The sequence below is a fragment of the Sinocyclocheilus grahami genome, unplaced genomic scaffold (assembly GCF_001515645.1).
Source record: "Sinocyclocheilus grahami isolate Dianchi unplaced genomic scaffold, SAMN03320097.WGS_v1.1 scaffold526.1, whole genome shotgun sequence".
In the NCBI taxonomy this organism is placed as follows: domain Eukaryota; kingdom Metazoa; phylum Chordata; class Actinopteri; order Cypriniformes; family Cyprinidae; genus Sinocyclocheilus; species Sinocyclocheilus grahami.
Window position 1 is genome coordinate 635,728 of NW_015505705.1, and position 12,214 is coordinate 647,941.

At 34.2% G+C, this 12,214-nt stretch overlaps 1 protein-coding gene across 1 annotated transcript in view; it reads right to left on the reverse strand.

Moving 5' to 3' along the window:
- LOC107555183 (FRAS1-related extracellular matrix protein 2-like) overlaps nucleotides 1-12,214 on the reverse strand; it is a 57,930-nt gene that overhangs the window by 21,781 nt on the left and 23,935 nt on the right. The window contains exons 5-6 of the mRNA XM_016237900.1: nucleotides 5,916-6,041; nucleotides 3,747-3,998 (exon numbers count right to left, since the gene is read on the reverse strand). Of these exons, the coding sequence (XP_016093386.1) occupies nucleotides 3,747-3,998; nucleotides 5,916-6,041 (378 nt within the window). The remainder of the gene's footprint in view (nucleotides 1-3,746; nucleotides 3,999-5,915; nucleotides 6,042-12,214) is intronic.

The window sequence follows — 12,214 nt, forward strand, 5'->3', positions numbered from 1 at the left end:
CCCCATGGCGAGGAGAAACCCCCCCCCCCCCCAAAAAAAACAATATAATTGGACTATTTTACCATAATTAATAAGTATAAACGGTGTATTTTTGTGTATTTATTTCTCTCTTGAAATATTTCAGTTTTTGCATGAAACCCCCCTTTTAATTATTTAAAACCGTTTATTGTTTTTAGTTCTAGAGAAATATTGCTTTATTAAATTATGTATATAAAACACACATTTTTAAAAGCTTTTGAAAGAAGTCTCTTATGCTCTCTCTATTTGGTCAAAAATAGTAACAACAGTAATATTGTGAAATATTATTAAAATTTAAAAACTATTTTGAAATATTATTGCAATTTAAAATAACAGCTTGCTTTTTAAATACATTTTAAAATGTAATTTAGTCTTGATGACAGTCTTCAGTGTCACATGATCCTTCAGAAATCATTCTAATATGCTTATTTGACGCTTAAAAAACATTTCTTTTTATTATCACTGTTAAAACTCGTTGAAACATTTGTGCTGCTTAAGATTTTTGTGGAAACATTGATAGATTTTCTATCTATCTATCTTTTAAAATTTATGACATTTATTTTTATTTATTTTCTCTTGAACTGTAATATATATATATATATATATATATATATATATATATTATACGCGCTTTTTTCAGCATTTCATTCAAGTGTGTTGCATTTTTAAAATTTGAGTTCAACTTTTAAAAGCAGATCTCGATTCCAAAAGAATTTGACGTTAGCATGATGCTAAGCTAATGACGCGATGTTCTAAAATGCAAATAAAATACAAATCATGCACGTATAAACTACTGTTCAAAAGTGTTTTCAAAAGAAGCCTCTTATGTTCATCAAGGCTGCATTTATTTAATCAAAAATAAACTACCTGTATTTAGAAATATTATTACAATTTCACAAGCCCCGTTTCCATTTTAATATATTGTAAAATGAAATGTATTCTTGTGATGGTAAAGCTGATTTTTCAGCCTCATTACTCCAGTCTTCAGTGTCACATGATCTTTCAGAAATCATTCTATTATGCTGATTTGGTGCTCAAGAAACATTTCTTAATATTATCTGTTGAAAACATTGAAACGGTGACTTATTTTTTCCAGGATTCTTGAATGAATAGAAAGTTCTAAAGAATACAACTTATTTGAAATAGAAATCTTTTGTAACATTACAGACATCTTTACCGTCATTTTTGATCAATTTAATGCATCCTTGCTGAATAAAAGTTTTAATTTTGTTTAAAAATCTTACTGTAGTGTACAGGTACACTAGGTAAAATTGTCATTTTTTTCATTAGATTACCATTTTTATTGATATTTCATTCCATAATAAAATGTAGGTACATAAATTAAAACAGTCAGCTCAATCCACCATTTTGGGTGATTTGAGTTTGTTGCAAAGCAATGCAATGCACATAAATACAAACCCAATTCCAAAAAAAGTTGGGACACTGTACAAATTGTGAGTAAAAAAGGAATGGAATCATTTACAAATCTCATAAACTTATATTTTATTCACAATAGAATATAGATAACATATAAAATGTTGAAAGTGAGACATTTTGAAATGTCATGCCAAATATTGGCTCATTTTGGATTTCATGAGAGCTACACATTCCAAAAAAGTTGGGACAGGTAGCATGACTCTGCCTTAGAATGAGGTGTCTTAGAGTAGAATTATGTTGCTTCCCACCTTTTGGTGCTGTAATATGCTTGTGATGCCTTAAAATGTTGTATACACATGTAACTGAAAGTTTTCAGCTCTCATCTTGAGAGAAATCAAGATATAAACAGGCATATATTGTACAGAGGATTGTATCTTTCACAGTTTATGTTCTGGATTAAATGAATATAATTTACTACAGTTACACTTATCTTGTAATATTATACTAAGTAAATGATTAAAGCCTTAAGGAAGCTCATATCCTTCATGTTAAGCATAAATAATTACGATAGGCTGAAACTATATGCTCATTTGCAACTCTAACGCTGAATTTAAGGAGTGTTTTGCTACTGCAAGATGCTGACTGATGTTTAGGTGGTTTTAGCCCAGATTTACTGATAACGGCTTCAGATAGAGCAAGATACGATCGAATACCCTTAAGGATATTGTACCATAGACAAGAGGATTCCCCCAGAAAAAAACTTCAGTAGCCTGAGGTGTACTGTGTATGTGTGTGAGAGAGAAAGAGGGGTTTTAAAAGGAAGATAAAGACTCAAAAAGACAAAACAAAACAAAGCACCAACAACACCCTCTAATTACACAGTCTATTACTTACACACACACACACACACACACACACACACACACACACACACACACACACACACATTATTTATGCTTTAATAAACACTATTTGTCAGATATACCGAATGCATCATGCTCAGTCGAACTTAACTTGATGAAAGCTTTCACCTTCGTGTCACATGGGAATTACCACTAATCCACGTTCAGCGTCGAGCAGCACAGCGATATACACATATGTGCATGTATAGTTTCCCAGCCAAAGGATGAACTCTATCCCTTCCAGCTCTCTCCTGAGTGCAATTTCACGCTTTCTGTCTGAGAGGTGCCATAATAACAGCAAAACAGACATAAAAGGAAAAAAAAATACATTCGCTTTCCACTGCAAAATAATTAATTATCTTGCTTTGAGGAAAGAAGGCTTTAGAATAACTCAACTTTATCTGTGATTTCAGGCCTCATAACGCTGGAGGAGAAAGAGACTCATGTGCAAACTTCAGTGTTGTCCATTTACATGTGCATTGTGTCCATTCTTGGTTCATCTGCTGGCTGCTGTATGTGCATGAGACAGAAATTCCATCGCTATACGAGGATTTGAAGAAAGATAAATGGCTCTTTAAATATGACTGCGTTTTGAACTAACAAATACATATCTGTCTGAGCATGATATGGTCTGTGAATAGATCTATTTGTATGGTTCATAAAGTGAATTGTAAGTCATAAGTTTTTATTTTGTTTTTTAAGAAAAATATTCTAGTTGTTTGTTTTTTATTTGTCTTTTTGCACTTTTATTGATTTATTGGGGACAAAGTGGAAGAGGAAATAACGCGAGCCATACTCAAACTTAAATTTTCCACATACGCACTACACCATGAGCACTACACCACTACGCCACAGCTCCAACCAGGTTTATTATAGTAAAAAAATATATATATACATTTAAACCAGTATTTAAAATTACTTACTGTTACTTAAAATAAACCTAAATAAATATAAATAAAATTAAATAAAATATTTAATATAAAAATTTTTATATTTTATAAAAATTTTATATACATAAAATATTTATATCATCACATATATATATATATATATATATATATATAATATATATATATATAAAATGCACATACAATGTCATTTTCTTGCTACTTATACAAAATTGATACTAAAATTGGTACTAAAATAACAAACTGAAATAAAGTTAAAAGCTATAACTATATAGACACAGCTAAAATAAAAACAAAAAACTGAAAATATTAAAAAATCTAAATATTAATAAATTCAATATCTCAATAATACTAAAATAACACTGGCTCCTACTTATTCAGTCGGTTTATGACACAGAAGGAAGTTTGTTTCTTTCTTTGTTCAGGTCACGTGTATATTATCATCAAATCATCAATATTACAATCAATATTTCCTGGAATGAAGAGTTCATTTTCTTGTAAATGTTTACTTTCAATCAAACAAAAGCAAACAAGCCCTTACCATCGTCCTGGTCCGGCAGTATGCGGATATGCGCAGTGGGGTATTCCGGCCCCAGACGGCCTCCTATAGGCATATTGAGGGTCACATTAAAGCTCTCCTCTCCCTCATACAGCGAGTCGTCAATGATCACCACACGACAGTGATTCTCCGTCTCGTCCTTATCAAAGCGGAGAATGCTGGCCTGCTCCTCGGGACGGGAGATGTAGTCAGAGTAGGACAGAACAGAAATGGGGACGGTTCCTGTGGCGGAGCCTGCAGCAGCACAGAAAGGACACATGCAGGGAATTCATTCAAATCCACATAAAGCGTTTACAGATGCTTCAAAAGGATGCTTCAAAATAATTCTTAAAGGGATAGTTTGTTTAAAAATGACTGTCATTTGTCAAAAACGGCTGTCATTCATTACTCAACCTCAAACCCATTTCTTTTTTCCCATGGAACACAAAAGTAGAAACACACAAAATTAAATGCTGGTTTGGTATGAATGACATTGACAAGACGATTTTTGAATTCTACACATAAATAAAGGCTCAACAGAAGCCTTTAGATCAGGGGTGCCCAAACTCGGTCCTGGAGGGCCGGTGTCCTGCAGAGTTTAGCTCCAGCTTGCCTCAACACACCTGCCTGGAAGTTTCTAGTATGCCTATAAGAGCTTGATTAGCTGCTTCAGGTGTGTTTGATTAGGGTTGGAGCTAACCCCTGCAGGACCCCGGCCCTCCAGGACCGAGTTTGGGCAGCCCTGCTTTAGATAGATCTGTCTGTCGGTCTATTAAAAGCTAGTGTGACATAGTCATTTTAAACTTGTGTGGAAAGAGCTGCACAAAGGTTCTCCAGAACCATTTCAATAATTTCATTTTTGGCTGAACTATACCTTTAAAGAACCACTTCCTGAACAACTTTTAGACAAATTTTGAGAATATTAGTCAGGTCAGGAGTTTTGAAACATATCCACAGAACTTGTAACCCCTGAGTTTTAAATAATGCTAAAAGATCAATAAATATGATTTCAACAATGTCAAATTGTTGGCAGAAATTTTTTTTTTAAAGTAAAATTTTAGTAAAAATGCAGTAAAAATAAATTAATAAAACAATTTTTTATATCTTTTATAGAGGCTAATTTGATCATTTCATTTTACAATTGAACAAATGTATGTATGTATGTATGTATGTATGTATGTATATATATATATATATATATATATATATATAAAGCTCACTTGAATTGAATTGAGAGATAGAGAGCGAGAGAAAGAGCGAGAGAGAGTTCTCTCAAAAGTTCTCAAACTTTGTTCTCAAAAGTTTATAGTTTCAGCTGTCATAATCTGCTAATCTATAAAACATAATTTAAAGATTGTTGGTGTAAAAATGAGACCTTATATCAGGTCTGCCTGGAAGTTTCTAGTATGCCTATAAGAGCTTGATTAGCTGCTTCAGGTGTGTTTGATTAGGGTTGGAGCTAAACCCTGCAGGACACCGGCCCTCCAGGACCGAGTTTGGGCAGCCCTGCTTTAGATAGATCTGTCTGTCGGTCTATTAAAAGCTAGTGTGACATAGTCATTTTAAACTTGTGTGGAAAGAGCTGCACAAAGGTTCTCCAGAACCATTTCAATAATTTCATTTTTGGCTGAACTATACCTTTAAAGAACCACTTCCTGAACAACTTTTAGACAAATTTTGAGAATATTAGTCAGGTCAGGAGTTTTGAAACATATCCACAGAACTTGTAACCCCTGAGTTTTAAATAATGCTAAAAGATCAATAAATATGATTTCAACAATGTCAAATTGTTGGCAGAAATTTTTTTTTTAAAGTAAAATTTTAGTAAAAATGCAGTAAAAATAAATTAATAAAACAATTTTTTATATCTTTTATAGAGGCTAATTTGATCATTTCATTTTACAATTGAACAAATGTATGTATGTATGTATGTATGTATGTATGTATATATATATATATATATATATATATATATAAAGCTCACTTGAATTGAATTGAGAGATAGAGAGCGAGAGAAAGAGCGAGAGAGAGTTCTCTCAAAAGTTCTCAAACTTTGTTCTCAAAAGTTTATAGTTTCAGCTGTCATAATCTGCTAATCTATAAAACATAATTTAAAGATTGTTGGTGTAAAAATGAGACCTTATATCAGGTTGTATATGTTGCGTATTGCACCTTGCTGAGTGTGACAGACCACCATCAGTTCCTCACTGACATCTCCCCTCCTGTGCACCGGGATCAGGAGTTCTCCAATATCTTCTTCCACAGCAAAGCTGGCCTGAGGAAAGAACACTGTGGACTCTGTCAAAGGGAAAAGAAGATATAGCTCAGTCTTAGGACTGCTGTTCTGTTATATCAGTCACAGAGGGATTTAGCGGCTCCCTGTCAGAAAGACTATTACCACAGGGCTTTAAAACACCGCAGGCGGTGGATTGATTCTTCAATATATAATTATTTCAAATCATAGGCCTCTATACTGGGCGTGTAATGCACATTTATCTTGCACAAAAGGCAAAAACACATTTTGTATGAGAAAATAGATTTTTCATATTGAGTGCTTCATATTAGGTTTTTAGTGGCCTTTGGACCAAGTGGCATCGATATCTGTCCGTACCGGCTGTGTATTGGGTTGTGTTGCAGAGTAAACCATCTGACTGAGTGGGAGCTTGTTCAGGCATTGCTATTTTCAAATACCGCAGGTTAGGATTGAGTCAACATCTAAACAACATTTTTTTTTATAGCACTGAAAGAAAAAGGAGGGGAAAAAAATACTCTAGCCAGAAATGGAAAATCTATAGAAAAGACAGAGCTAGTGAAAGGCTGGTGATGTTTCTGAAATGGAGCCGCACAGGGACTGATAAGAAAAAAAAAATCCCTCTTTGCGTGGCCTGTCCTGCCCCAGATCCTTCTATGCAATTATACATGATCCTCTGCAAACATCTCCAATCATCAATCTGCAAGTGGCCATTTGATACCAAGGGAGAGTCGAGGTGGAAAATAGACTAACAAGCTGTTCAAGTAATAGGTAAGGCAAAGTGAAGAAAACAACATTTAGACAGATGCATTTTAGTGATAGCTTTGAATGATAAAACAAGAATAAAGTACACTTTGGTGTCCCAGGGCTTTTTTATTTATTTAAATATTATATTAACAAATTTTGCGCAATCAAATTAACTTTGCATTATGATGGACTATACACATTTATGTGACATTATAATATTATGAATTTTTAGCATGCATATAATTAATATATATACTGTACATATATTTACTTTTCATGTTTATATAATGTATATTGCTAGAAAACAACATTAAATTAATGATTTTAAAATCTGCAACCCTGTTACTTGTAATTTCAAATTTGGCATTTTTATCAAATATGTTTTTTATTTATTTATTATTTTTGTCTCTTTACTTTTCATGTTTATTTAATGTATATTCCTAGAAAACTACATCAAATTAACAATTTTAAAATCTGCAACCCTATTACTTGCAACTCTTAAAATGTTGGCATATTTATCAAATATATGTTTTTTTTTGTCTCTTTACTTTTCATGTTTATTAAATGTATATTCCTAGAAAACTACATCAAATTAACAATTTTATCATCTGCAAAGCTGTTACTTGCAACTCTTACAATGTTGGCATATTTATCAAATATGTTTTTTTTTGTCTCTTTACTTTTCATGTTTATTTAATGTATATTCCTAGAAAACTACATCAAATTAACAATTTTATCATCTGCAAAGCTGTTACTTGCAACTCTTACAATGTTGGCATATTTATCAAATATATGTTTTTTTTTGTCTCTTTACTTTTCATGTTTATTTAATGTACATTACTAGAAAACAACATCAAATCAACTGTTTTAATCTGTATTTAGACACACTAGCATGGTAGCAGGGTTGCAAAAGACCCACACCTCGTAGAAAGAGCATAGAAAATTAAATAACTCCAATACTATTTGCAGTAGTTTGACCACCTGGTTTTGATTTTCTGATTTTCCTTCAGATTTTCTGAAGGTTAAGGACCTATTTTCCCCCATTTGTTCAAAGTAAAAAAGAAAGAAAGCAATTACTATATTAGTAACTATTTATTCACCCCAGATTTCCTCAATCACATGACATTAGCAAGAGAGTGTGAACTTGAGAACAAAATATTCTCTGCAAAACCAGAGTGTTGTCCACTGTTCAGTCTCTGAGCGTTGTACAGGCTGAGTGGCTGCTCTCCTGATAAAAGAATGAATCTTACAGCCCTCAAGACTCAAACGCTGGCCGTGAGAAAATAATAACAATGAGGCGAATCTATGTAGCCTCAGGTATAAGGCTTACGTATTTAGACCATCTCTTACCCTCACACAGGAAAGTCTCATGCATGAGGGGCCAAAATAATGACCTTGTTTTGTAACGATCAAAAACAAGGCAGATGAGAAAGTAAAATCCTGCACATTTATATTCAGCTCTTGGTAGAGTCCTCTGCAGACAGGCGGTTGAATTACTTTTGATTTACAGCATAGCACGGTATAGACAGAATTTAATTACAGTGGGGAAAAAAAGTATTTAGTCAGCCACCAATTGTGCAAGTTCTCCCACTTAAAAAGATGAGAGAGGCCTGTAATTTTCATCATAGGTATACCTCAACTATGAGAGACAAAATGAGAAAAAAAAATCCAGAAAATCACATTGTAGGATTTTTAAAGAATTTATTTGCAAATTATGGTGGAAAATAAGTATTTGGTCAATAACAAAATTTCATCTCAATACTTTGTTATATACACTTTGTTGGCAATGACAGAGGTCAAAGTGGGAGAACTTGCACAATTGGTGGCTGACTAAATACTTTTTTGCCCCACTGTATATACGTGTCAATCAGAACAGATTATTTAGATAGTACTTTTCTATACGCACTTTGAATGAATAAGTAAATTAAGCATTAAGTAAACAGCTGTTGTTTAATAAATACACTGCCTTAAAATGCTTCAATCAATCAATAAAATAAACAAAAACATTTTTTTTCTTAGTTAGCATTAATGTGTTGTTTTCCAATAAAAAATAATAATAAATGCCCTTAAACAATATACTTAACTACTTGAGAAGCAAAACTGCACAAGATCCAGATCTATACCATTCATCCATCTATATCCATCCATTCGTCTATATCATTCATCCATATCATCCATCCATCTATATCCATCCATCCATATCCATCCATTCATCTATCCATCCATCTAAATCATCCATCCATATCCAAATATCTATATCCATCCATCTATATCCAACAATCTGTATCCATCCATCTACATCCATGCATCCATTTATATCCATCCATCCATTCATTCATCTAAAGCCATCCATCCATCCATCCCTCCATCAGCAATTAATTTATTCTTGTTTTAAGCATAAATCTACTTTAAATTTAGTGTTATTTAAGTGTGTGGTTTATGTGTAAAACAAGAAAAATGAATTGTTTATTCATTTAGGATTAATATACTTAAAATATACTTAATTCAATATATACAGTATTACTTGAAAACAAATCTAAATGTCCTACACCGTTTTGCTTTTCAAGCTTCTCTTTTTTTAAAAGTTAGAAAGTATCTTTGCAGTGTAGATTTCTTGACCTTCTTTAAAATGAAGTATTTCAGTGTTCAATAAGGGAAAGGTACAGTCATTTAAACCCTCATTAACCCCATTTCCAACATTAGACATTAAAACCAGAAAGCAAAGTTGAAGTAAGCATCTTTAAAATGCCTTTCCAGCCTCTCCTCTTCCTTTATTGCTCCTTACACTAATGAGCAGTGAAAGGTTCTGGCTGTAAAGCAGGAAGCTTGTCATATCACAGCCGTCCCAGTCACAGATGTGCCTCCAGATGCAGGCTTTTGTCTGAGCCCGCAGGTCGGTGTAAGCCATCATGTGTGAACGGCTCTGTGGCAACTGGGTCAGACAGGTCTCCAAAGGCCCCTGTCGGAAGAAATCCACCTCCCTCTCTCATTCAAATATTAATGCGCAAGGAGGGCGACCTCATACTGCCACACACACATGAACGCTAAAAGGATAATTAACCTGAAAGAAAAAAAACTACACATGGAGCAACAGGACCGCAGCATGCCAACCGGCCCATCTCCCCTCCCTCTCGCCATTAGAAAGAGCAGCCAGACTCCGTCACATTAAGCCTCCCATGGGGCATCAGCCTCAGCAAACATACCCCACCATAAGACTGATAATTAGCTCACTGGGGAAGCAGTGGAGTTTTCTTTCTTTTTTTTCAAAGGAGAAATAACTTCTGCAAAGATAGCGAGGCTTAAGTAACATTCAGATGGAAACTATCGCAGCGTTTGGGATTATAGCGTAAATGAACATTTTAATTATCCAGGGACCCCGAGGAGACGATAAAGACAAAAGCACACAGAATAAAACAACGTAAGCCTCCGGTTATTCACACTGCGCATCTAAATACGTCGGTAATTGTGAAAATATGAGATGATGTTGTGATGATGAATAGACAAATAATTCAGTCACGGCTCTCGGCGAGAAAACCCAAAACAGACAGTGTGAGATGAACGTGGTTTGATCAACAGACTGACAAAGCTGTATTTTGTAATGAGAGCTGCTTGGAAAGGGTTTTTGGTGACAGGTTTATGCACGGGTGTCTCATTACAGCTTTCTGATGCCTCTCTGTTTGTGTCCTCGCAGATAAAAGTGTGGCGCCCCCTCCAAAATGACCCCTCAAAACCTGTGCAACTAACTTTCATATGCAAACGATTTAATTACAGAGGGAGCCGGTGCAGATGTGTCAAACCTTTCTCAAATGCCGGTTGACAATTTACATTTAATCGACGAGACGTTTTCAAAACAAGATGTGTAGCTGTGCGCAGAATTCGAGATGAAAACAAGGGCCGCCGAGATGCGGGGGTGGGCGGTGCGCTGGAAGCTCACAGGTAGGAAGAGATATAAAATGCTACGATAATTGAAGTCCACTGAAAGAGAGAAAATGGCATCTGCAGTATAGAGATAAGGCCTGTGTTTTTATCTGCAACACTGTAAATTTTAGGAAATAAAATAGCCTGGGATGTTTTTAGCAGCTTTGTTGTGTTTCTGGTCTCTTGAACATCCTGCCTGCCTCTGACTCACTCACATCTTCACTAGATGTAATAAGGGTTTAGTATATTGAGCGGCTGAAGCAGTGATGTTTGGAAATTTTTGAAGAATTTAATGGGTCTGAAAAAGGACTCTGATCTCATTTAATCTGAACAGGAGTATGTGTTTAAAAAGCCAATGTGCATTAGATAAAATATATGAACACTGCTGTTCGAACGTTTGGGGTTGATATGGTTTTTTTAATGAGTTTGAAAGTCGTCATTTTTTTATGGCTGTTACTTAATTTCAACGCTTTCTTGGAATATATTTTTTTTTTTTTAAATCAGTTCATGTTCTCTGATTACCATTTGGAAAGGAGGCCACAGAGTTTTGTAACCAGAACATAAAAAAGACAGTTTTTGTTCAGAATGAACCAAAATGAAAAACATTTTGTTTCTAATCCCCATTTTAATCTCCCAATTCCATTTAGTGATGCCCAGTGGTGCAGAAATGACATACTTCAACTGTAATACAGTATTGAATTTTATAGTTCTGGTGGGTATGAAAATGTAAACTAAATCTTTACACTAGTAGTTTGATTCTCTTGGTTCTTTTAGTCCAGATCAAAAAGAAAAACTGATACATTTAGTCCTGGTTCATTTAGTGGTTACACTGTCATTTTTAAACATTCAACATAAAGATACAAAACAAAAGACATAAGCATATTGTCACAACGTAATTGGACAGCTATTATTACGTATATTTTGCAAACTTAACCAAACATTTAAAAAAAAAAATTTTTCTTTCTCCATTTCGGTCATGGATGGAGTTTGAGTTCCTTGCCACTGTCACCTTTTGGCTCACTTACACTTGATATTCGGCAATATTATTGACTTGATTGCACAGACTGAAAGGAGTTGGACGATGACATTAGTGTTTTCTCTAGAGCTGGTTTATAGATTAATTAAACTCATTCCATAATTGGTGGACATTAAACAGGTATTGAACCAAACTGAATTAACAGTGAACTGACTTATTACTCTAATAATGACTGTTTACTCTAATTTTTTAGAGCTGCTTTACGGCAAAGTTAAATTGTGTTTGCGTCATTGAATCACCATTTTCCACTGCAAAGCTGCTTTGAAACAATCTGTTTTGTATGAAGCGCTATATAAATAAAGGTGACTTGACTACATATGGTGGTATTTTTTTACCACCATATTATTTACAAAGAGTGTATAAAACTGTACTGAACTGTAACATGCAACAAAGCTCCTATGATGAGAAGAACCATGTACGCTTCTGCATTCTGGTGTTTTTAGGGATGTACTTTGTGACATCACGTATTGTTTTTGGTTCATTTAGATGTCTTTGGTCCATGTTGCATTCATACAGTGG